The 26,743-nt window shown below is 36.7% G+C and overlaps 1 protein-coding gene across 9 annotated transcripts in view; it reads right to left on the reverse strand.

Moving 5' to 3' along the window:
* Positions 1 to 26,743, reverse strand: part of HTT (huntingtin) — a 95,990-nt gene that overhangs the window by 28,408 nt on the left and 40,839 nt on the right. For all 9 annotated transcript variants that reach the window (XR_014228637.1, XR_014228638.1, XM_082316112.1 and 6 more), the window contains 21 exons: positions 26,254 to 26,332; positions 25,958 to 26,119; positions 24,900 to 24,955; positions 23,948 to 24,096; positions 23,142 to 23,278; positions 20,953 to 21,069; positions 18,979 to 19,101; positions 18,225 to 18,463; positions 16,734 to 16,876; positions 13,181 to 13,388; positions 11,661 to 11,802; positions 10,223 to 10,402; positions 8,553 to 8,729; positions 8,218 to 8,294; positions 6,822 to 6,960; positions 5,032 to 5,154; positions 3,956 to 4,169; positions 3,612 to 3,757; positions 2,983 to 3,160; positions 2,609 to 2,704; positions 1,570 to 1,757 (listed from right to left, as the gene is read on the reverse strand). Coding sequence is in view for 7 of the 9 variants with exons in the window: in XM_082316112.1 (XP_082172238.1) it covers positions 1,570 to 1,757; positions 2,609 to 2,704; positions 2,983 to 3,160; positions 3,612 to 3,757; positions 3,956 to 4,169; positions 5,032 to 5,154; positions 6,822 to 6,960; positions 8,218 to 8,294; positions 8,553 to 8,729; positions 10,223 to 10,402; positions 11,661 to 11,802; positions 13,181 to 13,388; positions 16,734 to 16,876; positions 18,225 to 18,463; positions 18,979 to 19,101; positions 20,953 to 21,069; positions 23,142 to 23,278; positions 23,948 to 24,096; positions 24,900 to 24,955; positions 25,958 to 26,119; positions 26,254 to 26,332 (3,073 nt within the window). In the remaining 2 variants the exon portion in view is untranslated. The remainder of the gene's footprint in view (positions 1 to 1,569; positions 1,758 to 2,608; positions 2,705 to 2,982; positions 3,161 to 3,611; positions 3,758 to 3,955; positions 4,170 to 5,031; positions 5,155 to 6,821; positions 6,961 to 8,217; positions 8,295 to 8,552; positions 8,730 to 10,222; positions 10,403 to 11,660; positions 11,803 to 13,180; positions 13,389 to 16,733; positions 16,877 to 18,224; positions 18,464 to 18,978; positions 19,102 to 20,952; positions 21,070 to 23,141; positions 23,279 to 23,947; positions 24,097 to 24,899; positions 24,956 to 25,957; positions 26,120 to 26,253; positions 26,333 to 26,743) is intronic.

Here is a 26,743-nt window from a genome sequence, read left to right on the forward strand (position 1 = left end):
GGATATGTGTGCTGGCTTTGGCTGGGATAGAGTTAATTTTCTTCACAGTAGCTACTATGGGGCTGTCTTTTGGATTTGTGCTGGAAACAGCGTTGATAACACAGGGATGGTTTTGTCATCACTGAGCAGCGCTTACACAGAGTCAAGGCCTTTTCTGCTCCTCACCCCACCCCACCAGCGAGGAGGCTGGGGGTGGCCAAGAAGCTGGGAGGGGACACGGCTGGGACAGCTGACCCCAACTGACCAAAGGGCTATTCCATACCATATGGCGTCATGCTCAGTATAGAAAGCTGGGGGAAGAAGAAGGAAGGGGGGGACGTTCGGAGTGATGGCATTTGTCTTCCCAAGTAACCATTGCACATGATGGAGCCCTGCTTTCCTGGAGATGGCTGAACACCTGCCTGCCGGTGGGAAGCACTGAATGAATTCCTTATTTTGTTTTGCTTGCATGTGCGGCTTTTGCTCTACCTATTAAACTGTCTTTATCTCAACCCATGAGTTTTCTCACTTTTACTCTTCTGACTCTCTCCCCCATCCCGCTGCGGGGGAGCGAGTAAGCGACTGTGTGGTACTTAGTTGCCAGCTGGGGTTAAACCACAACAATATGAAAGCAAGTAAGTTCCTATCATATGTTTCAGTTTAGAAGCGCCAGGTGACTCCTAGACTGTACGTAAATGATGCTGAAAGGTAATTCAGGGAAAAAGCACAAAGATACATCCATGAATGGGAAAAAATTCTCCATTAAAAAAATAGTATCTTTTGACATCCCTTCAAAAACAGAGTACTGAGAAACAGAGAAAGGCCAGAGAAATGGCCTTGCACATATCAGGAAACCCCCTTTTGCTCTACCTAATAAGCTTCTAGAAATGTTTCTGATAACGGTTTTTGAAGTTTATCAAAACAAAGTCATTTCACAGTACTAACAATACATGGAGGTAATCATGAGGTGTTCTTAAATCCATGTTACCTGGCCATGAAGAAAAGATTGAAATACCTTGTTCAAAAGACCCAAGATCAGTTAGGAAAGAACAGCAATATACAATCCAAAAGTATCTGCGTGGCCTGCCATGGTATGGTACCACACACAAATACCTGAGTTAGTTCAGACACTAATTCAGACACCCCAGCACCATTGCATCGTTGTGGTGCTTAGCATAACAAAAAATGAATTTTGTCAATTCAGGTGTCAAAGAAAGTAGCAGTGTAGATTTTACACTCTTTCCAGGGTAAGCAATCCCACTGAGGGGGAGGAAATATTAGCCCTAATGAAGCACCCAAGTCATTGCTTGCTTTTTCTTTCTTAAACAACCACCTGGACATTCTTTCACATAAGAATATAAGGAGCAACTACACTCCTTTCTAATCAAATCTCTGATTCTGTAAAGATATCAAATAAGAGTTCACTTCAATGTTTCGCTACTCAGTGTTTAAAAAGACAAACTGGCTGATCAAATTAGCTAAAGGTTGAAGGCCTAGTGACATAAAACTTAAGATGCAACACCATGTTTGGTTTTCAAAAAGTTGTTCAATAGCTTTTAAAGTCCTGAAAACAAAGCATAATGAACATACCAAAGGAGGTACTCTTGTGTAACTGTTCACTAGAGGCAGCCTTGCTAAACTGATGATGATGTTCTTGAGGACAGGAGTAAGAAACGCTGGGATACTGCTGTTTCTTTTGTGCCCCAGTGCCAAGACAGTCTGTAAGCATTCTACCATCTCAGCTACCATTTCACAAGCTGCAGTAATGTGTTTAGTTTCTTTGTTGGGAGAAAAAGAAATTCAGTTTTATTAATCTATGCAAAAGACACATAATTTTAAAAGATACAGAAAAACAAGGAAATGCTTAATGAAAGAGCATGTCGACTAACAAGGACAAAATCACAAAAAGGATGTATACAAAGAAATATTCTACAATATTTCAGCTAGTTGAAGAGTACTAATACCACCCTCCCCATAATGGCTTGTGTTGTTTGCCAGTCCCAGTGCTGGAGATTACCAGTACCTGAGATCTGTCAGCAGAGCAGCTCACATGCTAACCCCAGCAAGAACGGGCCCAACCAAACAGAGCATTTATCAGAATTTAAAGTTTTATGAGAAAATAGTCTTGTGGCTGGCTCTATGCTAAATCTGACAAGCAGGTAATTTCTGTAGATAGAAGTGGTATCTTACTGTACCAGCTCAGCTGGATATGGAAGACAATGTTGTCCACACTCACGGACTACACTTGACCTTCACCTCAACGTACTCAACAGTGCACCCATGCTGCAGAAGGGCAGATAATGAATCTGCCATTCTTCAGAAGAAATATTAACAACTCTACCTCTCCCACAAATTTAAAAATCCCACAACACTTTAAAAAGCTCAGTCTGTAGCATGCTGCACAAGTACCAGAATCCCCCAAAAGAAAAATCTGCATTAATATTTAACTTACAAGAAAAAACAACCATACCTGTTAAAAATATGTCAAGCTATATTTAATAAACATATATAAAATACAAATAAGGTCTCAGATGAACACTCATTGTTAAAAAACAGTAATGGAAAGGGTATTTACAAATATTTCTTCAGTGAAAGTTTAAGGCAAAAGTGGAATTCACTGTTTACTTACTCTGTGTGTTTGAATCAATTTCACCCTCACTTATGCCTTTTGAAGTATTCTTCTTTCTTTCAGGACTAAGAAGTTGATTACCAGGTTCAACAGCAACTGAATTAGACAAAAATATTTAAAAGATACAGCCATTACATATCTCATATTTTTCTCCTCAAAACCACATAGTCAAATATTTGACATCTCCAAGGCATCTGCCAAGTTGAAAAGTAAACAAAACATTTTAAATGAGAAATTGAAGTAGTAAAAATAAATTTGTCGAAGAAATAATTAAAAAGGACTCAGAGGAAATATTCCAGACATCTAGCATTTGATCAGTGATGACTGACAATTTATTAAGAAAATTTTCTCATAGCTGTTCAATTTGGACTCACCTGCTTCTATGATAAATCTAATGCAATTAATTAAGGAGCAAGCATATGTCACATTAGCTGCAGAAGCCAGCAAATTCCAGAGACTAGGCTGCTGTAGTGTCAGACAGCAACAATCCAGACCAGCTTGAAGATCTATACTTAATGGAATCTGGTCATGCATTAAATGCCATGATAATGCCTGTGCAAAAATAAAAATTTTCCATTAGTAGCAATTCTTGCAACAGAAGAACTTATAACCAAAGACTTTTTTTTTTTACTCAGCAATACGTAAAGTTTTATTAGCAAGTTCTATTAATCTTTTTCTTGAGAGAACAGAATTTACTTTAAGTACAAGAAAACTATGAGCAGTATATACTGTTCATTCATGTCCCAAAAATCGGTGCAGGGCTATTCTCCCAAATGCCAAGATCATTCCATCATTCAGTCAACCTCTCCTTGTAAAAAGCTGCCCTTGTCCCCTAAGCCCATCTGATTTACTAGCACAGGTCAAATAAAATAACCACTGAACAAATTTCTACAGTTAAGACAAGAAAATTGCCCAGATCCAAAGTTACTCAATGGCGATCAGTTTAAGTCAAAGTTGTTCCCTCTCCCAACATCATATTTTTAATTATGCTGTAGCTTCTTACCTCTACTGACATAACTACGAATTTCAGGATATCATCCTCTTTGTCAGGAGGAACACGGAGACCAGATGGTAGTTTTGAGAGTAATAACAAATACTGAGCCAGTGCACGACAAAGTGTCATCATAGACTGATACATCACCTCATCTCCTATAAAATAAGACTGGATGAAATCTAACAGTTTGAATTTTTCCCCCTCAATAAATGCTTTTCAGAATTATTTCATAAGCACTTTTATGCCTGGTATCTTGATTTTTTTTAAATAGTAAGTTCATGTATTCACAAGACATCTGTAAAGTACCTTTGCAGAGGAGAGAATAAACTTAAATAGACCATTATTTCTATTACCAAAGATTTCACTTAGTTTTTTCCAGTAGGCTGACGGCTCAGTTGGCAAGAGTGGTTGAAAAACCTGGTGGTTGGCAGGAAGGTTTTGTACAGTGGTAGACACATGATCCAGAGTTACCCTCCGAGCTGTTTCAAAGAAGCTACTCTTCTGGTCTCTTGAGATTTCATTCATGCCAAGACTTAAACAAGGTGCTAACAAGCTTAGGTTGAATTCCTGAAATCAAATAGTAAACAAAAAGTAAAGAAATTGCTTTTAAAAAGCCATGTATCTGACGGTGCTATTCTGGCGTTCTAATATGGTGGTAAATTAACGGTTTATTAATTAACTAACTTCTTATGACCTCTGCTCTATTATGGTGTAACAATACCATAAGTAAGCCCATATTTGTTCCACATTTAAATTCCAAACACTACTGTACTGGAAAGGAAAATCAGTATACTTATTCCAAATTATCAGAATAATATGTGAATAAAGCTTAAGGATTACTTGTATACAAGGAATCTTCAAGCAACAAGTTTTCAAACAAATAAGCCAAACAAAAATATTTTTAAAAACAGTTTCCCATTATTATTTCTGTATACCAGCAGCAAATGTAATGTAGAGAATTTGAACAAAATACATTCTTAGAAAACAAGTAATAGATACAAGTTGTCCTTTATGCCAGATTCACTATCTGTGGCCTGCTAGTGGCATATTGCAAGTCATCTAGTACAGATATTTAAAAGGTTACAGAAACATGTGGCCTTGTAAGAGACTGTATGGCAAAACGAGATTATGTAAAATAGTAAAACTGAATTTTTGTGATTGTAATACATAAGCTAACCTTCACTTCCACTCTATACACCCAACCTGTACTATAGAAAGCTACTATTAGCAGCATTGCCAGATATAGAAATGAAACATATTACTATTTTAGTTTTCAAAATGAACTGAAATTCAAGAAGTGAACTACCAGTATTATATAAATTTGAAGTGTTTACATTTAAGAATCTAATCTATTAACACTACCAAAAAGAACATTAGAAATAATTACATCCTCTTCAGCTGACTACGTTTCACCTGACAAAGAAATTACCTTGCTGGTCATGAAGGAGTTCAGGTCAGGCTGAGGAATCCTATTTACCAGCTCTGCACCTTCTAGCAGTGCTGAGTCAGACTTGATGCAACACTGCGACCTCACTAGTGACACATACCAGTCCTTTAATAATTAAAAAAAAAAAATTATTACATATTTGGTTTTGGAAAATAATACAGTTCATGGGGTAGGGGGAGAATTGCTCATTGGCATTGAATTGTGGTCCGTTTAAGAGATCACTAGGCCACATTAATGTCAAAAAAAACTCAAAGAAAGAGCAAGGCAAAACAGACATCTGGTGAATGGACCATCTCAAACTAGACTGATGGATGTTCACTGGTAAGTTGTCTATTTCCATAGAATCTGGACAGGAAACAAGGAAAAAAATGAAGCTTAACATATAGCACAGGTGTATGCATTAGGATCCTAAAGCTGAGGAGAATATCTAGGAAAAAAAAAATACCTGGAATACTCAGTAGTCACACAAACATAACAGTAATAGCAAAAAACCCAATACTATAACCAATGAAGAAAAGTCTTCAGATTCAAATAAATCCGCAGATGAAGATAACATCTATCTTTTAACACTCACTGAAATAAATGAAGACCATCAGACACCACTGCAAATTTACTCCTTAAATTATTAGTGATAAGCCTACAGGAATTAGTTACTATAACTAATTTAACTAAGGAATATAAAGAGGCTCAGTTATCCCTTTCTGTGTTTTCTTTCTCATAACTGGACATCCTGAATTTACTGATATTAATTAGAATGCAACTAAGCCTGTCAGAGTTCAAGGAGCATCTGGACAATGCTCTTAGTCATAAGGTTTAGTTTTAGGTAGTCCTGCGAGGAGCAGGGAGTTGGACTCGATGACCCTTATGGGTCCCTTCCAACTTGAGATATTCTATGATTCTATGAACTATGTAGGGGTTGTGGAGGACACACATGAAACCTACTTCCTCTGTGCAGGATTTACAGTTATAGCAGGAGATTTTTTTGGTTAATTTGAAGACAGAAAGCTATGGGTAAATGGTTTCTGGGCACAAACAGTATTTCCTCCTTCTGTCTAAGTAGCTCTCAATCTCTAAGTCAATTGGTTCCTCGACTACTTATCAGTCTCCTCCAAACCATCAGCTAGTCAAATAAATTTTGCCATCTCAGTTACATACGTTTCCTATTACTGTGTATCACTGTAGAACACTAAGGAATGAAAAGGAGAAATTATCTGTGCCATGGGACTAACTAGAAAGACACAGGCCCCAAAAGGCATGCTCTTAGCCTCCCACCCTGCTTTGAAATAAATGCATCTAACTACATGGAAGACAGAAACAGTTAAGTATTCATGATTGTTCTCTGAAAGTAATTTAAAGCTGAGAAGTGGAAACCGAGAAGTAATGCTTAGTTTCCAAGAGACAACCAACAGCTTTCAGCAAATGAATAAAACTGATCACTGCAGTAAACACATCAAGAAAACAAGAGTATATATCTGTCTCTACTGAACCTTATATAAATCTTTCCATTAAAATCATGCAATGAAACAAAACTTCGTAGTTTTTCACAGCACCATCAGCATAACAAACATCTATGCATGTGCTAATTAGTCATCCTAAGTTCAACAGTCAGCCAACACATATGAAATCATTCACTGATCTATATTTGAGATTCACTGACAATTCTGAGAACATTAACTGCATAGTAAAAATAAGCTGTATTTAAATGTCTCGTAATGAGCAAAAGCTTGTTTACAGCCAAGGCACTTTTAATGACTTTCTAAACATAATCTTACTTTGTCTAGAATTACATTCTCTAAAGCTGGTTGGTCTTCTCCATCTAGTGGGTGTGAGGTAACCAGAGGTGAAGGACTAGTTGTGTCTGGTGCTACCATAAGACGAAACCTATCCAAGAGCGAGTAAAGTCTCTGGTGTCTGAAAATAGAAGAACACATCAGCAGAGAGCTAACTTACTCAGTTTTGTATATCATTTAAAAATAAAAAGACATCCAGTGAGCCAGTTCTAATCCTGGGAGAGAAAAAGCAGTAAGGTCTTAAGTTCTTTGTTGGATATATGCAGTCATATGATGCAAAACTGCAAATTTCACCAGCTATCAGTAGCCAAAATAAATGAACTCAGCACCATCAACAATAAATTTAATTTAGATTTAGAATTCGTACACACTCAAGCATAAAATGTAAGTTCTTCAGTTTTCTTTACACAGTAAATCTTTTTCATTAATAAGAAGAATCAAAGCTAGTGTACAGATTATTTGATTGCAGACAAATACATTCTAACAGATACCAAACAAGAATCCACTAAAATGGAACTTTTTTTATAAAACTATATTAAGAATTCCAGTTTGTTGATTTATGTCAGTGTCAGGGGTTTGGGTTTTTGTTGGGTTCGGGGTTGTTTTTTTTTTATTCCATTACTACTATCAAGAACTTTTATAGTCATTTGGATTTTGGAGTTTTTTAAAAATTCAAATGTGATGTTAACTATGAAGGCACATTACTATCAATCACTGCAGTCTTGGGCATTACATTCTTTCCCCCTACTTCTTTCTTATTTCAGTCAACAAATATTAACCTCAAAGAGCAATGACATCAAGAGCAGTAAATTAGGCTTTTTCCAACATTAAGCAAAGCTTTTTCAAAAACTGAATATTTTGCTCCTTTTTATAAGAGCAGTTTACTTTTAAACAGCTGGAACACTAAACAGTTAAAACTTTTAACACAGTTGGGGGCAGCAGGGAAAACACCAACCAAAACACACACAAAAAAACAAGCCCAGCCGGCTTGGACTCACAAAATTCTGAAAAAGTTTGAGGAAAATAAAGTTGTTTTCAGTACTGTAGTTTTTGTCAAGGAATTAATCTGTGGCTGCCATCTCTCAGAAGTTAAATACTGAGTGGGATGCAGGAGAGAAAACTTGATGCCTTCTAGCCTTTAGCTTGCTTTAATTCTTAAGCATATTGCAAATTCAACTCAGCCAACACGACTGTCCTTGTGCCCGAATATGCGTGCAACTCCTGTTACTCCTGAGGCTTTACTCCTGTTTTGCCTCCAAAAAGGAGCCACTGTATTATTTTTAAGAAAAAAGCCAAAAACGTAGGAAAAAAGAGTTAACACAATTAGTACTAGAACATTACTTAGTTTGGCATTTTAGCAGGTATTGGTATTATTTACCTTGTTGCTAATCCACTGTTCTGAAGATATTCCTGAATTCTATCCAGTTCTTCAACTGGTAACTGAGTAATGCTGTTCTATAGGAAAAGAGTCACAAAAATTTTATGGGACAGAAATAAGTAAAATACCCACAGGTACTCTGAACAGATTAGGAAAATTATAGGCAGATAAAGCGAAACATAAACATTCACGTATCTATATATTAAATACAAAAATTTCCTTTCCAATGAAATCACTTAAACATGATCATATTGTGATATACTTTAAATCATTACACCTAATTATACTGCTAGCACTACCCAATCTTATTTACAAAAGAATATATTTATCTTTACCTGTAAAGTTGCAGCCAAAAGCATTTCTACCCGACGGCAAGCCAGTGTGTCAACCATGCGAGCAAGCACGCGAAATGGAGTACACAAAAGCTTATCAACATATAATGTTAAAACAGCCCCAGACTGGCTGAGATGTATTCCCTCTAAGCACTGTAGTGTCTTCTTCAGAGTTGTGGGCTAGATGTTGAAACAAAACGAAACAGAAAAACAGACCAAAAGAACAGCAATCGATTGGATTAAAAAGATCCTAAAGCTAAAGGGAAATGCATTTAGAAAAAATTATAGCAGACAACTAGCTGATCAATATATTCATCTATATATGAATACGTTTGAGTTATTGGGTTATTTAATTAATATGAACACTAAGTTGTTTGATGTTTAATTGTAAAAGCTTACCCTTACACAGAGTAAGCAAAAATGTAGGGAGAAAAACTTTCAGGGATAAAAGCTAGAGAGACTTAAGTGGAATTGTAGAAAGCTTTGAAGACAGTGAGAAGCTTGAACTCTTGCTAGAAGAACGTAGGAACATGAGTGTAGTCAAGACAAGAGACAGTACAGAAATCCAGATAAGCATTAGGGATTTTTTGAGCACATGTTTACTCACAGAAACAGCAATAGCTACTCAGGATTAAAGGGGAATGCAAGGAAATTTTTTTTTTTTTTTTTTTAAATATGAGCACCAATTCAGCACCAATAATCTAAAGGGAGAAACATAAAGACAAAGTAGTTTGACTCATGGAACCAATCTTGGTTCAGAGCAGATTGTAAATATCAGCTTTTTTAATTTTACTGACTTTTCTGATGATCACCAAACATTTCATAGAATGACTACATCTTCCATTCAAACATGTTTAGTTTAGTTCATTCTACCAATTCTCAAACACTAAAGCCCACTAATTCATCTCACCTAACTTTAAAGTGTTTTACTCGCATGCCTAAAGCACTAATGCAGTTGCACTAGATCTGCGCAGAGACAATGGGAAGAGACAGGGAACATTATCGGGCTACTCAGAGTGCGGTAGCATCTCCCACCATTGGCTTGAGAGAAAGCCCAGCAAATGACATTTCCCACCTAGTGAGTTCCCAAGATTAAGAGGGATGCCTACAACCTTACAACCCTATAAACCATCATCCACTCCATTTAATTTGGAAACTAAAATAATCAACAGAAGTCATGCACTGCATTTCTGAAGCAGTATTTCCCTCACCAAGAGGATACAACTTGTGGGGCAGATCAACGGGGAAGGCATGAGCTTGCAAATAATTTTCCATGTTGTTAGGGCCTATGAGGATGGACTGGTTTGCATTCCTGCCTCTGTAGTTGATAGTTCTGTTATTTATGCTACCACAGTACTGAAATCAAAGATGAAAGCTAAAGCTTTAATTTACCCTTCAGATATTTATTGTGCGGGGGTAATACCCAGGAAGGAAGAAAAGCAGCTTAACCAACTCTACTTGAATTCATAGATTTGATGGATTGGAACACATCAGATACTGAAGTTGCTAATATAAGGTTTGCTGTTTGCATTTTTAAAGAAGTGACTTCAAAAATAAAATTAGAAATTGATAAATGACCCAGAAATGTCAGAATTTGCATACTTAGGAGTTAAACTTATGCTGAAATATAAGTGACTTTATTCTTTAAAAAGAAGTCAAAAAGTCAAACTTACAGCTGCAAGATTCTCACACCGTGATTGAATGGCCTGGATGAAGAGACCACTGGCTGCTGAATTCCTGTGAACAGCACTAATGAAGTCTTGTACTGGAGGCTCATGAGATAGATTAATCAAGTCTTGAACATGATTCACAATAAGCCAGGTCAAGTGTTCTGAATCATGTAGGTTTTGACACTAAAGGGGAAAAAATTAAAATCTGATTCCAGTAATACCCATGTTAATCATTTAATTACTAAAAACTATCTGACACAACATGAAGTTTTTCATATATAATTGTGGTAGCTATTTTAAAATAATGCCATAAAGTGTCTATATTTTTATATCACCATCATTATTTTTACATGACAAATTTTCCAAATGCTTTTGATCTTGTTGCAAATTAAGAGATTTATAATGAATTTGTAAAATACTTTTTTAAAAAACACTAAAGATCCAGATTAGAAACAAGTAAATTGAGAAGGTCAACTCAAAGATGCCGCTTTTAATGAAATGCTGTTTGAAATAAACACACACACACACAGAGTCTTCTTGTAAAATGTGGTTTTCATTTAGGCTTCTTTTTAAAGATTTCCTATTACTACTGGCCTTAAACACAAGATGAATGATTTCTGGAAAGCAAATCCAAAGAGATCTGTCAATAATTAATTTTAAACCTACAGAGGCTATGTGTATATCAACAAGCAGTACAATGCAACATGAAAAGGTCTGTAGAGCTAACCAGGTGATGCCGAGAGGCTGACGCCCCCCAGCAAAGGGGTTTTGGAGGGTTTTTACCTTGGACTACCTCTAATCTGACTCTGGTGACTGAATGTCCGTTAGTACTTGAAGTGCTTCTTAAACGTAGCTTTTGGGTTAGTTGAATTTGAAAGGAACGCAGTTTGCTTGCCCCAAAACTGCTCTGCAATGCAAATCAAAGTGCGATACTAGATATTATGGGAAGATTCCCTTCAAAAGTTCCCAATGAACTAGAATGCTAATGCTGAGGCAGCAAGAGGCCAAAGCCACAGGAACTGCTCTCATTAGAGAGCCAAAATGGAAGTTAAATGTTAATGTAAAACCTCTCCTCTTAAGGTATAGAGACAGAAATTTGTTGTCTCCTAGACACTGTGCACTGCTACTATGTTGGGAAATCTAACACTACTTAGTGTGCTCCTAACACCTCACAAGGGAGATGATACCCAGCAGATAATTCTATTACCCACCAGGTATCCTTTACAAGCCAAGAGAATTCTCAGTTCAGAATAGAAAAAATGCCAAATGAGGTCATACCTAAGCTTACAGAAGCACCACCTGAAAATGACTAATTTCACAAATCTTCATCTTCCACTTGTGAACCAGACAGATTCCATTAATGCACAACAGTAACAAAAGACTGTCAGCATAATAAAATAACTCAAAACTATAGTTATAAAATTCATAATGCAAAACTTACAACATAGTCACAAAAAAGAATGAGTGCTCCTCTTCTCACTATCTCTCGATTGCACATGCCACGTTTAGATTCTGAATCCGATTCATCGCTGTCTCCAGATATCTGTGGGCTAAGCAATTTAGTAGTAGAAAGACTGTGTCTCCTGCAAGAAGCACATTGTATTCTGTTATTATTTTATTACTATGGCTACTGAAACATTAACAATCAAATTGCTTGGAATATCCAACTAAAGTCCTTACATAATATTTATTTTCCTAGAAACTTCATTCAAACATTATACTGCTTTGAAGTAGACCCTTTGCTTTCTATCAGCTCTTTATTTTCTAACAATTATAGTATCATTTTTTTGTTCCGTGCTCATTACTTTCTTGGACAGTCTGGAGGACTTCTGAAGAACTGAACAGGTTATTTAAAAAGAAAAACATGGGCTATTGCATCTCTGGTTGGATAACAGAACCTAATACTGTATTTTCTTCTCAAGCCAAACCAGTGTTCTTGAGCACTTAGTCTAGTGTTGGATTGAAAGTGATGCCCAACCCAGACAAAATAGAGGCGATATTGGCAAATCAAAAAAAGATAACGGCAACAAATAGCAGATGTCACCTTAGCTATTTTAGTTGCCCTACTTTGTTCATCAGCCTGGTAATTTCATGCTTCCTCAAATCAGAATAATATTTTTTCACATCATGAGGTTGAACGGAGGCAAGAATCTCATATTTGAGCAAGTATCAATCCACTCATGTTGTAGAGCAATATTAGTCTTCCCTAACATTCACTGCACCAGCATCAGAAATGTCTCTCAAGTCAGTTGCTAACCAGTTAACACAGTGGGATACCCACCCATACCGGGGGTATCATCCTTACCCCCAAAGGATAAATCATTCCAGTGCCTGACAGGTGGGATGAATTAACTTCAGACCAAAAGAACACTCATTTTAGACCAAGTCTCCGAATTTCAGGCAACTAATGTTAAGTGAAGTTACTATGGTGCTTGATGCTAATGAATCGGCATGGTGCTGATACTACGTTTTGATAGCATTTAGTAATAGACCCACTGAGAACAGATGTAACTATAGTTACAGTTAGACTGATCAGATTGTATTTTCATAAACACAACAGTGTATATCATCCGCACTGGCTGGTTATTTGTTAGAAGGTGAAATATGAACTCTCCATAGGAACATGAAATACTGAATGTTTTGTTACAGTTATTTCCATAATTTTAATTAAAAGTAGTATACAGATGAAGCTTTCTTGCCTTAAAAATGAAGAGATTACCTCGCAGTTCTTTTGAGGAACAACTGAGAGCAGGACACGTTTACTTAGTTTCAAAGACATACTGATATCAGAACACACAATATGTATACACGTAAAGCAAATGCAGAACCATTTATTTCAGAATCCAAATAATACTATTCAACAGGCTTAGCAGAAAAAAAGCTATATTTTTTTAAATATCATTTTAGCAAATATAATTATGAGACACACTACTACTACTAGGGATCAAAACCAAATCTTACTTTGGGGTTTGATGTACTTCTGACCACCAGTTGTAGTTGGTATAATTGACAAGAAGCAGGATTTGACACCAGAGGAGAACTAAAGAAGGATGCGTGGGAATCATGGACTGAACAAGATCACTCAAACTTTCAAGGGTATAGAAACTACCATCAGATCCATCTCCTGTAAAAAGTCTGGTGGCTGCAGCTGTGATTCTTCTAAACATCCCTGGAAACAATAAAAGCATGTTAGAGTAACTACAGTCTAGTCTGAATTCTGAAGTTTTAAAATTATTCAGGGTACCCTGAGACTACAAATCTTGTTTCATAAGCCATTACCATTCCTGGAAGAAAGATATATCCTAAGTGGTTCTACAAATGTAAGGCAAGTCATGGAGTTTGCCCAAGGGCAGTGTGTAAACTAGCCATGACAAGCTCCCAGACTCAATAAATAATGCTTTAGATCAGACTAGAATTGTAATGAAACCTGTCTTCTCAACTTTTTCTCTGTCATGCATCAAAAAGTTTCTGATACATGAAAACCTTGCCAAATTTAAAATTGTTAATTGTAGACCAGGATTTTTGGGGTTTTGTTTTGTTTATAAAGTAAAACACGGAAATTCTAATTAAGAACCATGCTGTAACTACTATTCTGCACGCTAAGGAAGATCACTTACAAGTCTCCTACTTCAGATAAGGGCTTCCCAAATACATTTAATTGAAACTAAACTGATACCCTTCCATCTAATTTCTAAAGTGCAAAAAGTAAATGTTTTTAAGTGGAGAAAAGTCATTACCCTGCATACTGAGCACCCAGCACAAAAGCTGAATTTTATTTTCCAACTTGCTGATTCTGTATTCATATGCCAAAATGAAGGGAGGGAAAACAAGGAAAATGGACAGACTTAAAGTTGTCTAAAGGTACAGGACTTTTTGAGTTTCTATGAGAAGATAAGATCAGGGAAAAAAGGGTTTCTTCAGAACCAAAAAGTTAATCAGAATAACGAAAGAGATCTGTAGTGTTGTTTGCTTGCATTGCCAGATACACAGAAGAATGAAGCTGTAAATTCCACAGCCATGTGGACCAGTTTAAGCTGCCCCCAGGACCAATAAATACACAATGTAAACAGCAAAGAATAGGAAAAATAACGGAGTCTCAAAACTCGGGTTCCACTTACTAGCAAACCAGTGCTATTCCCATTCCAGCTTCCTGCATTTGCAGTAATTGCACCATCTAGTGACTTTCTACAGTCATGAAAGCCACTGCAGGCTAATCTTTTCACTTCGTCCATGCCTTTTATTTCTACTACCTTCAAAGTAGCACACTGGAAATGTTCATTTCTAATGGGGTAGTTTCCTATAGTTGAATACTTAGGAGTCAGCAATGCTCACATTTTGAAAAAACTATAATGGGTGAGAAGACAAAACATCCAAGCAGAATAGTCATTAAAAATGACAGAAGACCTTAGTCTATGTTCCCAGACACAAGTCGTTATAAGCTGCACCTGTAGTTAGGAGAATATAACTTCAGGAGAAAAACATCATAGAGGTTTTAACTGAACAAAAGAGAAGAATCACAAAACCAGGCAGTTAGTTAACTCTAGAACTAAACCTGAAAGAAAATGCTACAACATGAAAATACAGCCTAAGTGTCTGAACAACTTTCCTTCTACTCTGTTAGTGTATCAGGTAACCACATTACTTACTAGTACTTAGAGTTGATTTGTAGTCTTAGATTAAATTCATTTCTAGAGATCATGCAATACACATATCCCTGTGCTCTGCATGAGTATTTTAATATTTAATTCTAATTTTGCATGAAAGTCTCTACATAGCTCCTGGCAAGACTCACACTGCAGCTTGGAAGCCAGTCGCTGTAGCAGAACTAGCTGAGCCTTCCCTTTCCATGATCCCCAGCTCCCACTGTGGAAGAACCCACTGCCCTGATTTCAATCACCAACTTAATTTTCTGATTTCATTAGTCTTGGCTTGACACCCATCACTTACTCCAAATCACCTCGGCATAAGTTATTTGTTACAATATTTGTTTCAAATGTTTCTGAACCATAACAGCAATTAATAGTATACACACTTTAGTTATTATTGTAACAGACACATGGGAGAAGAGAACTATCACTCACTACAGAGTCCTGTACCCTAAAGCAGGCTTAAAACAAAGGTCAAGGAAGGCTCTGGTAACTATCACCTTATTTTGTGCCTCTTCAACTCACAATCCTGGAGTCTGTGGCAAGAACCTAGGTTTGGAGGACTCCATTTCTTAAACCAAAGCTCTCTTCTGACAAATCAAAAGACAAAACATCATCCACCACGGCTGTACAATCTGTCACAACATAATTCAATTGGTTTCCCATTCACTTTTCTACCCGTTACTGTCACTGAAGACTAGGAGGAGTAAGGCTACTGAAAGTTAAACTAAGGCAATGCAGAAGCTTTGAGATTTGATAGAGAACCAGCTGAAGACCCAGAACACTTCCGTCACCACTTTATTTACTTAAGTCTACACCTACAATACTTATGTTTGTAAGAAGCAGCTGGTAGCAATGACAGGAACAGAACTAAGTTTTTTTTTCCCCTCAAGAAAGCGCTTTACAACTGAACTCTGTAGGAGCTTAAAAAGAAAAGAAGATTAGAGGTTGTTGGGACATGATGGAGCACAGAGCCATGTTAAATGTCTAACAGTATTCTGTATACGCTTTTTTTGTTACTTGCATCTGCTAAGTAGTGAAGTACTGTAACTCCCATTTTACAGGGAATGCAGAGTTTCTTATCCCATATCTGTAAAGGAAGTCTATGAAGAACCAGGAACTTGTGCCAAGACCTTTTAAATTGCAGCCAACTACTGTAATTGAAGGCTGGATTTCAGCTGCAGGGTGAAAATCAGAAGGCAAAAAGGACAGTCATAATAAAGAAAGAATAGAAGAATAAAAGAAAGGGAAGATAGTTCCACTATTAGGAAAATAAGACTAAGGAATCAGGCTAAGGACTAGGGGATATTTAGCAGACGACACCTTAGGCAGAATTCCCAAACCTGAAGAAAAGGAGCTCAAGACCAGCTAGCTGCAATAGTACTACCTTTCTTACTCTTCTGGTTTTGTTTTTTCGTTGTTTGTTTGGGTTTTTTTTTTTAGTATGTTTTTATTAGTTATGACAGAGAACAAGAACCTACCTTGTCATGAGTCTGAACAAGTGGTCTGTAACTCAGTATTTTAAACCTGGACATACCTACCAACCTCCAAATTGGAAAAACCATGAGAAATACAGCCACAAATTTGGAATGATTTGCATTTTTGGACTGGAAAATCTTAGACAGTTAAAAGGAGAGATGAAAAGCCACTAGTTACATTTTGTTCCACATAGGCAGAAGAAATATGAGAAGTGTGCCCTCCATGCATGACTACAAAGTTTGGGAGGTTCTTTATACTGAGTAGGACAGAACATCTTTATCACGTATGGATTCCTTGTCAGCAGTTCAAAACATTCAACAATTGTCTCAGAACTGAAAAACCGCCCTGCCACTGCATGCTACAACGCAAGGCATTGTTTAAAGCATTACCTGATTTGAAGATATGTATTAAGCACATAAGCAGTGTGCCCAGCTCCTGGCAGTAGAAAGTATGTTGCTGCTCATTCATGTCCACTTTCAATTGTTTGGTAACAATATCTTCCAGTAGAATGCCAACTAGTTGTAATAAGAACCTTGAAAAAACCATGTATACAATCAACAAAAAACTATCAATGCAACACCTTTCAGAATAAGATGAGGTTTGCCTATGAAACTCAGTAAGTTTGAAAAATAAAATATGAAGTCCTTGTCTATTCGTTCTAAATAGGATGCTAAATAAAAAGCTACAGAACAGGTTGACCTATAAACAAATGTGATGCTATAGGTTTGGAGATATGATCACAAGCACTTCAATAATGACATATTGGATCTGGGTTATCTACTCATCAGCTAAAGTTGTGATAGCATGCATACACCAGCCCACCTCACTTAGACAGCAAACATTCAAAATGCTATGGTGTCTTTATAGTGATTTGCAATGAGCTAAAAACACACCATGATAGTTACTGCAGCTCAGCTGAGGAGGGGGAACTCAGCAAGCCACAGTAATACAGCTGTTTACAGCCTCATCTATCCACACTCTACCACACAGGTTCCATATCGAACCACCAGCCAGGGGGTGGGGGGGGCAGAATATCAAAAGAAACACCAAAAAAGGGCATTTGAGGAAACCCATCCTTGCTCCTGGCCATAATCGTTCTTCAACTCACTCCCGTTGGACATAAGGTCACATTAAGGGAGTCCAGAAGCCCCTTCTCCCCTCTACCTATCACCCTCACAGTGAGCTGAAAGATAAGAAACAGCATTTTATTTCTATCTGAAGTTCCATACTTGAGTAGAAAGTTCTTATTTTCTTAAACAAATAGCTATTTCAAATGCTTCCCACCACATTAAAAGGTAATGCCTTAATGACAGCATAATACGCTGTCAACGTAATACCATTGTCAACATAATACCTATGTCAACATAATACCATTGCCATCTCTCCATGCTTCTTTTGCCTGAAGCTTGTCACTCTCTGAGGATACCAGCATGGGAAGCTAACTAGACAAAGCCAGCTCTTTAAAAATAGGAAATTACAAGCAAGAGTAACTTAGTAGATTTGAATCGATCTGCTGCCAAGATTCTAGGGCAGAACCTAGGCTTCTACTAAGCAGATAACTCAGTCCCCACACAGGGATGAAAGAAAGGGTTAACCAGTTAAGTTTTTGGACCTGATTTTAGGAAGTCCAGGATTCACCCATTTTAACAGTTCTATTAGGTCCTTCACTTGGCTTGAGAAGAGGTATCAGAACAGTCCAAAGTCCCTACTACAAACTGCTCATCTCCTCCCTCTACTGTCCATCTCATTATTCCTTCCTCCACACACTCTCCCACATCAACTTACTAACAGACTTTATTCCTGGCCGATAACAGTTCTATACATGTGTATATATTGCATAATATATATGTGATTTCTCAGTTATTCAAAAGACAACACACCTAGAAAATGTCTCTTCAGGCAGATATTTAGCTTGTTTAACCTCAGTGTAATCCTCTGGTGCAGGTAAGTTATTTTCTCCACGTCTCAGTCTGTTAATTGCTTGACATGAAATCAAATATGGTGAGAAGGAAAGCTCTTGTATACGGGATAGAACGATGTCTTCTGTTGACTGTGAAATCAGAACTCTAAGGATAGCTAAAATTCCAGAAATCCATAGCTGGACAGTACTCACTGATGCCTAACACAAACACAAAAATGCAGAAGATTGAATACCTTTAAAGTTAAACAACACAACATAGGAATGCATTAAAAAAAATTATTAACTGTTGTATTTAAATCAGACCCTTTTGAGAATAGAGCAAGCAGGAAACAACTTTCATGTTCACATCTTCCAAAATGCTATTCCTGTGGTAACTGTCAAGCTTCTATCTCTCAATTATAAAAACGGTCCTAATACTTACATAAGAAAAATGTGATTTATCTATTAAATTGCATTCTAGAATTTGTTACAACAGTATGTTTCTCTACATCCCTGATTCTCAAAATACAAAATGAAGGCAAGTAATCCATAAGCAGAACGTTCCTGTATAAAGTGCTCCCACCTGGTAATTCATATTAGTTTTAACCAATTCTTTCCTGAAGTCTGCCACAGGTACTGTAATACGACATTGCAAATTAAGAAAGAGAAACATACGGTCTTTTGTTTTGCATGAAAGACACCAGATTCTCTCTTCTCTGCAAACAGTTGCTTACCATTGTTTTAGGAGTAACAAACATACTCCTTAAAAGCATGTCCACAGGGCGAAGGGATGAAGGAGCCAAAATTTCAAACAAAGTGTTCAATACTCCCAGAGCATCATGAGAGTCTATATGCATCTGTAAAAGAAGAACACAAAGCCAATATGTAACTATCCACTAAAGGTAACTGCAACACAAAACTACCATTTCATGTTTTAAACACTTCTATGACAACCTGTGTGTAACAAAGCTGTCCTTTACAGCACAAAATTTAGAGCAACCAAAAGCTACGAAAGGTAAACTAAAGTTTCATTGCAGGCCTTCCTACACAGGGGTTTTGAGAACACAGACAAAAATCTATCACACGAAATTCAACATACATACTACATATATTTTATTAGAAAAAAACCACCATATTCAGAATGAGACCAAAAGACTGACTTGTCATAAAATTTAAAAACTTTTCTCCTCCCTGCACATCCTACCAGGCATATTTATAGCCAGCAAAGCTGGCTGTGAATAAACTTAAGCAGGTTACTAGGAAAAAAAAAAACAAATCCTAATAATCAGAAACGTGAACAGCTACAATGGTATTACACCGCAGCAACAGAGGTAGGACACCTTACTTGATCAGTTTTTTAGATAAATTATAAAACAATCAACTGCAAAAAGCAAAAGGACTGGACTTGCAATCTGGATGACCCTATCTTGCCTAAATAATTTGATAGTTATTGTGCACAGATTCATACGAAACAAAGGCAATTCCAATTTGCCAGTATTTTAGCTTGGCTCAAAAACTGTTGTCTGATCCACAGTAACTGCCCACTCTCCCTAACCATGACATCTCCTCATGGGAGCAGGGATCTGCCATCATGGAGTAAAGAACATTAAGGGCACAATTTCACTAGTTTTACTTTTTATCCTTGAAGTAAGTGTTTCTAATTCCAGGAAAGCTGTATTGAAGACAAGTCCTCTGCTGCTTAGGGAACAGCACTGAAAAAAACCCTTTCTCCTAAAAGGAGTCATCTTTTCTTCCCAGATACAAAGGGCCTACTCTCCTTCCCCAGTGTGCAGTCCAGCAAAAGATGCATGCACACGCTGGAGGGAGTCCAGCAGAAAGCCACACAGATGGTTACGGGCTTGGAGCGTCTGTTGTACAAGGAGCAGCTGAGATTGTTCAGCCTGGAGAAGGCTCAGGGGTATCTTTATCAATGCGTACAAGTATCTGACCAGGGAAAGTGGGAGAAGGAGACGACACAAATACAGAAGAAAGAGATAGAATCTTTTCAGTAGTATCCAGTACCAGGATGAAAGGCAATAGGCACAAGTTGAAATACAGGAAATTTCATTTAAATATATTTTTTTATTTATTTGTTTTCCACCTGTGAGGATGCTCAGACACTGGAAGAGGTTGCCCAGAGAGGTTACGGAGGCTCCATCGTTGGAGACTATCAATACTTGACTGGACATGGTCCTAAGCAACCTGCTCCAGTAGACTCTGCTTTAAGGGGAAGACAATATCTAGAGGTCCATTTCAACCTCAACTATTCCATGATTCTATGATTTATTGATACAGTTTCACACTATGTCTTTTCATTCTCCTTGCTAAGAAAAAATGCAATTAGACCCACTGCAGTTACGAAAAAATAATTGTGATATTCTATAACATGGGCAAATCTTCACACCATTTAATAAGTGCTCTGATATAATCATGTATGTAAGAGAAGTAGAATGAGCTTCCTCTGGCAACCGCCTCAAAGATACTGCACATACTTCATGCATTTCAATATGACCTTCATCACTTCAAAGACTTAGTTTACCTTGCAGTAATTGTTTTTTTCAGATAGGGCAACCACACTTTCAAGAAAATCTGTCTTCATATTAAAAAAAAAAAAAAATCAAATACCCGAAGCCATTACTGATACATACATTATAACAATTATTTTTAGATGTTTATACATTAAAAAAAAAAATAAATCATATAACCACCTGTTGTTTTGCAAGCATTGGGAGAATAATGTCAGCTATTTGCCGGGACAATCTTTTCCATTTGTCTTCATTTTCTTTATGACACTGTTGCAACACTAAGATGAACATCTCTAGTACCTGAGGAAAAGTCCAAAAGAATGCAAGTAAACACCCACACTAAACAGGAAACATTTAAGTGACACCATAGTTTGAAAAGTATTTACTGTTTCATCCATCTGCCAAAAAGCAAAAAGAAAAGAAAACCCACATGAGAAATCCCACATTTTTAAAACCCCAGTTTCAGGTTAAAAGCTTGTTCTTAGTTATGACTTTTTTTTTTTTTTTTAAAGAATTTTCCAGTTATTTTTATAAACTAGAAAAAGAAATGCTTTCTTGGTCCTTTTAAAATGGCATTTGTCAAAAGACTACTCAAAAACTGGAAAAAGGACAGTAAATCTAAATGCCGCATCGCATACTCAACAAAAAGGGGAGGAAGGAAGAAAGTGATTTCCCACATGTACACTCTCTCTTTACTCTAGATAAAATAAAGTTTAAATTTGGTCAAGGAAACAGAACAGACATTTTTATGGAGCTCATTCACCTGAGATATATCACTGTCATGTAAAAGTTTATAGGAGATCATATAATGGAGCACACCAACAGCCAGGAGCACTTCTAGTAGCTGAACGTGTTACTGGTTTGAGAGTTATAGAGACCACACTTTCAAGGACAGACAGGCCAAAGGCACAGCAAGCAGTAATGTTAATATATGAACTGGGAAGCAGGACAGAAGAATCTGGTTCAGAAAACCAGTTAGACGGAGCACTTGCAAGAGAAGTTCAAGTAGTTCAGATTCAGGAAATGCAGCCAATTAAAAGGAGAAAAAAAAAAAAAAAAAAAAAAAAAAAAAAAAAAGGACATCACCAGATGACTCTCTTCCCAAAAAGCTTTCTCATGAGAGAGTAGATAGGAGCGATTCTGGGCTGAATGACTTGAACTCTGGAGCTCCATGGATGGTAGCCACAGTTGTAACAGAAAAAAGTTAAAGGTTGCAGCTCTTGGAGCCTCTCAAATTGCAGGGACACCACTGCAGAATCTCCCAGCCACAGCCAGAGAACAACAGAACTGCCCAGGGGTTAGTCTATACGTACTGCGCCAGCAGAACAGGACAGAATAGGAACTACAAATGGGGCGGTGTGGGAAGCGCAGTGCATGGGTGGTCTTTAATAGGTTAAGTGTGTCAGAAGGGGATCTGCTAGCAATTGCAGTACCTTATGTAACACAAAGTTATTCACTATTTCACATCATGTGTCTACAGAGTGTCATTTCGTATAGTTATATTAGTCATTTTATGATTATAAAACTACAAATTCAAAAGAAAATGTGGATACACAAAATTACCCCAATCTGAACATGCAGTTCTAATAAATTATTTTGACAAGATGTACTGACTTTTTTTTTCCAACTATTCTCAGAAAATACACTGCTTACATTAGCATACACTAGAACTGCATTTTCACATGATGAAAGGAAAGGCACATTAAGTTTGTTAAGCACCTGAATAAGCAGTAAGATCCCATGTTAATTATGTCACTTATCTTAAAATTACTTCTGTGTTTTTCTTTTAAACAAAGTGTGTTGAAGAAAGTCATTCTTATACTCCTACAAGGCAGAAACATTTTCCAGACCCATGAGGTCTGGAGCAAAGTAGTAAGTGCTAACAACTGTCTAACTACCAGTTTCATTACCTTATTCAAATAATTCATATTTTAAAATGTTATTGAAGATATTGCTATTGTACAGCAATACCTACATCATCTGTATGCAGCATGTTTCCTACTTTTAATCCTGTTCTCTCTTCCACTTTTACTCCCATTCCTTTAAGTTTCTTGAATCCTAATTTATTAGAACTCTTCTACTAACCTTCTGTTTATTCAATCTGCAACACAACCAAGATCATGATCCTAACTGGAGCTTTTCAGTTCTTTATTACCTACGCTTGACTAAAAATCCCACAGACACGTTATTTGACTTGAAATACTGATTTGTAGTGCAGAACCTTTCCCCTACCCCCAAAATCTCTTTATAAGTCCAGCTATTCAAGTTTTGTATAGAAAATCGTTAATATTGCCTGAAGTCTTTTTAGCAGTCCAAGGCAATGTCACCCTTTAACAGACCATAAACAGGGACACTTTGTCCTCCTCTCTTACCTGATGGTACTGAATAAGTCTCAGCAGCATTGACACTACCACCTCCTTTTGTGTTTCCAACTCTTTTCCAGCATCAGCTTTATTTGTTCCTCTTAACACAAAGAGATCATGAACGATGGGTTGCAGAGCTGGTATTGCTGAAATGAGATTTGTTTGTTTTAGCATGAGACAAGTCACTCTTGAACAGTGTTTCCTTGTTGTAACAGTTCAGCTACTAAAAGTAAACTGTGCTTTAGTTTATTAAAAGTTTTACCTATCCCTAAAAAAACAAAACAAAACCAAAACCCAAACTTATCATGCATAATGATGTCTATCTTTTTACTTCTAGTAGAAAGTTTAGATTATGGACACAATTGTCTATTCTCATAGAGCTAAAATAGACATTTTTATAAAGTATTTCTCAGCAGAATCACTGGAAAGTAAGGGAGAGATGCTTCTACTTAAAGGCTGAAAGTGGAGGGAAAGGGAAGGGGACTAAAAATTAACATCAAAGGCTTTAAAGTACGGCTATACCGTGAACTTATACCTAATGAAGTTTCAAATGAAAGCTTTGTTGCTATTATGTACAATGCAAAATATGGGGTAGCAGTGTTAGTACAGTACAATAAACTTCCTGAAGGAATTGAGACTTGTTTAATGTATTAAAAATTTAAAAGCTAGCGTATTCTGGAACAAATCAGTATCATTGCAGTTTTCTATAGCTTAGTATTCAATACTGGTTTTATTGCTGAACTATTACTAATATTAGTGTTGGTGCCTTCTTTTTTTTTCTCCTTTTTTTCCTCTTTTTTATTTTTTTAAATTACCATGTGTAACAGCTTTCCTCCCACTGGCCATGATACCATCACACAGCTGAATAATCTTAGGAATTCCGATTATCTGTTTGGAATGATACCGCTCATAAGACAGCAACACCAGGAAAAAAAAGATATTAGGAATGATTGCTTCAGACTCCCTGAAAACAAAAAAATTAGAAGTGTCAAGTTCGAATTGCACAACTCCGTTCAGTAAAAATGAATCTTTCTACAGTAAGATTTTTTTTTTTTTAAGAATGTGTTGTTCTGCTTTCATACATTATTTCTATAATTTTTGTACCCTGTTCTTTACTATGGGTTTTTTTCCAAGGGATTTCTTTCAAGCTTTGACCATTACACAGTTAATAATATTATAACATACTATCTAATGCACATGACACACATTGAAGTATTTCTGTAGGAGACCCACAGAGAGAAAAATCCACTTATCTCTTCATACAAACTCTAGTGTGAGGGAAAAAAAACAGACAATAGCTGACAATAAAAATTCTACTGCATTGCTTATCATTTATTAGGTACTATACAGAATGTACCAGGTGATCAGAATACAAATGGATTCACACAGAGTCCACAATAGGAAGAAGTAGCTCTCCCTTTAGCAACTGAACCCTAGCAATGAAGTGCTGATTCCCTTAAAGTATAGCTTTCTGGGTGGGGGGCATCCCAAAGGAATAGTTTTACAATACCAAATGGAGAAACAGCACAACATCGCGCAAGATTTTTTTTTTCCCCATGCTACTTCCCAACGTCTTCAGCCACATGGAACCTAAATCATCTGAAAGGGCTACCACTGGAGCCAGAGAATAAACAAGGACATTGCCCAGAATGTAACTCTCCCCTTCTCATAAGGCAGAAAATAACTAGAAAAACTAAATCACTACATGCTTCAGAATAAGACAGTTGTAAACCCGCACTGTTCAAAGGATCTTTGCTAATTTCATACCTGAACTGTCCTACTTCGATGTATTCAAACTGCTTTAACACAAATCCAATAAACACCTAAAGAGAGAATAAAGTGTACATCAGATACAGAGACATTAGTTCCCATTCAAAATCATTTTGACAGAGTTATAAAAGTGTGTGTTTTGAAAGAAGAGAAAGGAAAGACAAGCACTGAAAATCATTTATACATCTATATATAGTTCATTCTAATATATTATGAAATGTTCCCTCTACATTTACAGAAGATCTTGATAATCTTATTGATGTTAGAGCTTATCACAGTTTGCATGAACTTATGCCACATTTTACCTATAGTCTATTTTTAAGTATAACTTTCTCTCTCTTTCATGTAACACACGCTATTTGAGGCCTAACAGCCAAGAAGCTAAAAATCAACCAAAAATCTAGCTCTAAACCAAGATAAAATCCAAAGTATTCATGCATTGAAAAGACTTATCTGTGTATGAACTTATAGGAAAGTTATGTATTGCAACTTATACTAGCTTATAAAACGGAAAATACTGTAGTAAATAAAACACTTAAAATTTTATGTTACAAATTTGCTGCTTATATGGACCACCACACAGACTACTGTATTTGCCACTAGCTTTCCCCTGCCATTAAAATCAAATAATGGTTGTCAACCATGATGCTCACCACTATCAGTCATATGGAAGTCCATACTCTCAATACAGAAAGAAGGTATTTCCAGTCATAAATGACGTTTTATTTAACAACACTGATTATATTGTCCACATCATCTTATGGCTAAAGTCAATCTGATGAACAGGTTTTAAATAGTTGTTGCAGAGCTTAGAAAGTAATTTAGATGCAATAAAAATTGAGAAATCTGAAGCTCTTTGTGGTTGGGGGGGGGGGGGAGGGGGGGGAACGGGGGACGGGGAACGGTGGGGACAGAACTGAGTCTCACCCTCCTGTAAGTCTTTGTTTTCGCCTACAGTACAATGCATGGACTGTTGCAAGTATTTTTGCTGTAAATATTAAGCCTGCTGATGAGATTCCTGTATTACAAATTCGCAAAAATAGCGAGGTACCAACCTGATCCGAATCCAGAAGACAGTAGTTAACTCGTAGCTGAACCAGTTGAGCAAGCAAGTCTAGAACTTGTCTCTGCAGCTGTACTGATGTTGTTGTAGTATATTGTTTCAATGCTTTTATGACAAGGGGTTCAAATAAACGAATGTGATTGTGAATAGCATTCTGTAATAGAGAGATTTTAAAGTAATCTAATATCTGAACAGGTGTCTCATTCAAAACCAAATTACATTTTAAAAGGAGGAAAAATGTTTTAAATCTAAAGTACAGCTCCTTCAGGAGTACACAGATACAAGTACCTTATCAGCACGATGTTTTGCTGCACTGGTAATGCTAGTTTTCAGCTGTGTAGAAACCTTTTGCAGCACATCAAACCATCTGTCATAAAAAAAAAACAAAAACCCCATACACATTAAAAAAAATGGCGGGACAAACACACTCTCCTTAGACGCATATTGTTCTACCAATGCCAACTTTTCTTTATCAACTTAACTGCTTCGAGAATCTTAGTAAAACAAGAGCAACAGAGACAACCTGCGGTACACTTTGATCAGATCACATAGATTTGTAGACAACAAACATCTAATAGAGAAAGAATTTCTGGTCTTTGCTTAGTCATCTTTCTGCCCTCCCTTTAAGACTACCGACTATTTGCTATAATTAGCAAATTAACAAAATAGTTTTGAATACAAGCATTTAAAACTATTTTGCTTTTAAAAAAAATTAAGTGATATCAATTTTAATGATTTAGCTTTGATTTGGAAAACACATTAGCAATAATCAGTACAG

The sequence above is a fragment of the Platalea leucorodia genome (genome assembly GCF_965183815.1).
Source record: "Platalea leucorodia genome assembly, chromosome: 6".
Taxonomy (NCBI): domain Eukaryota; kingdom Metazoa; phylum Chordata; class Aves; order Pelecaniformes; family Threskiornithidae; genus Platalea; species Platalea leucorodia.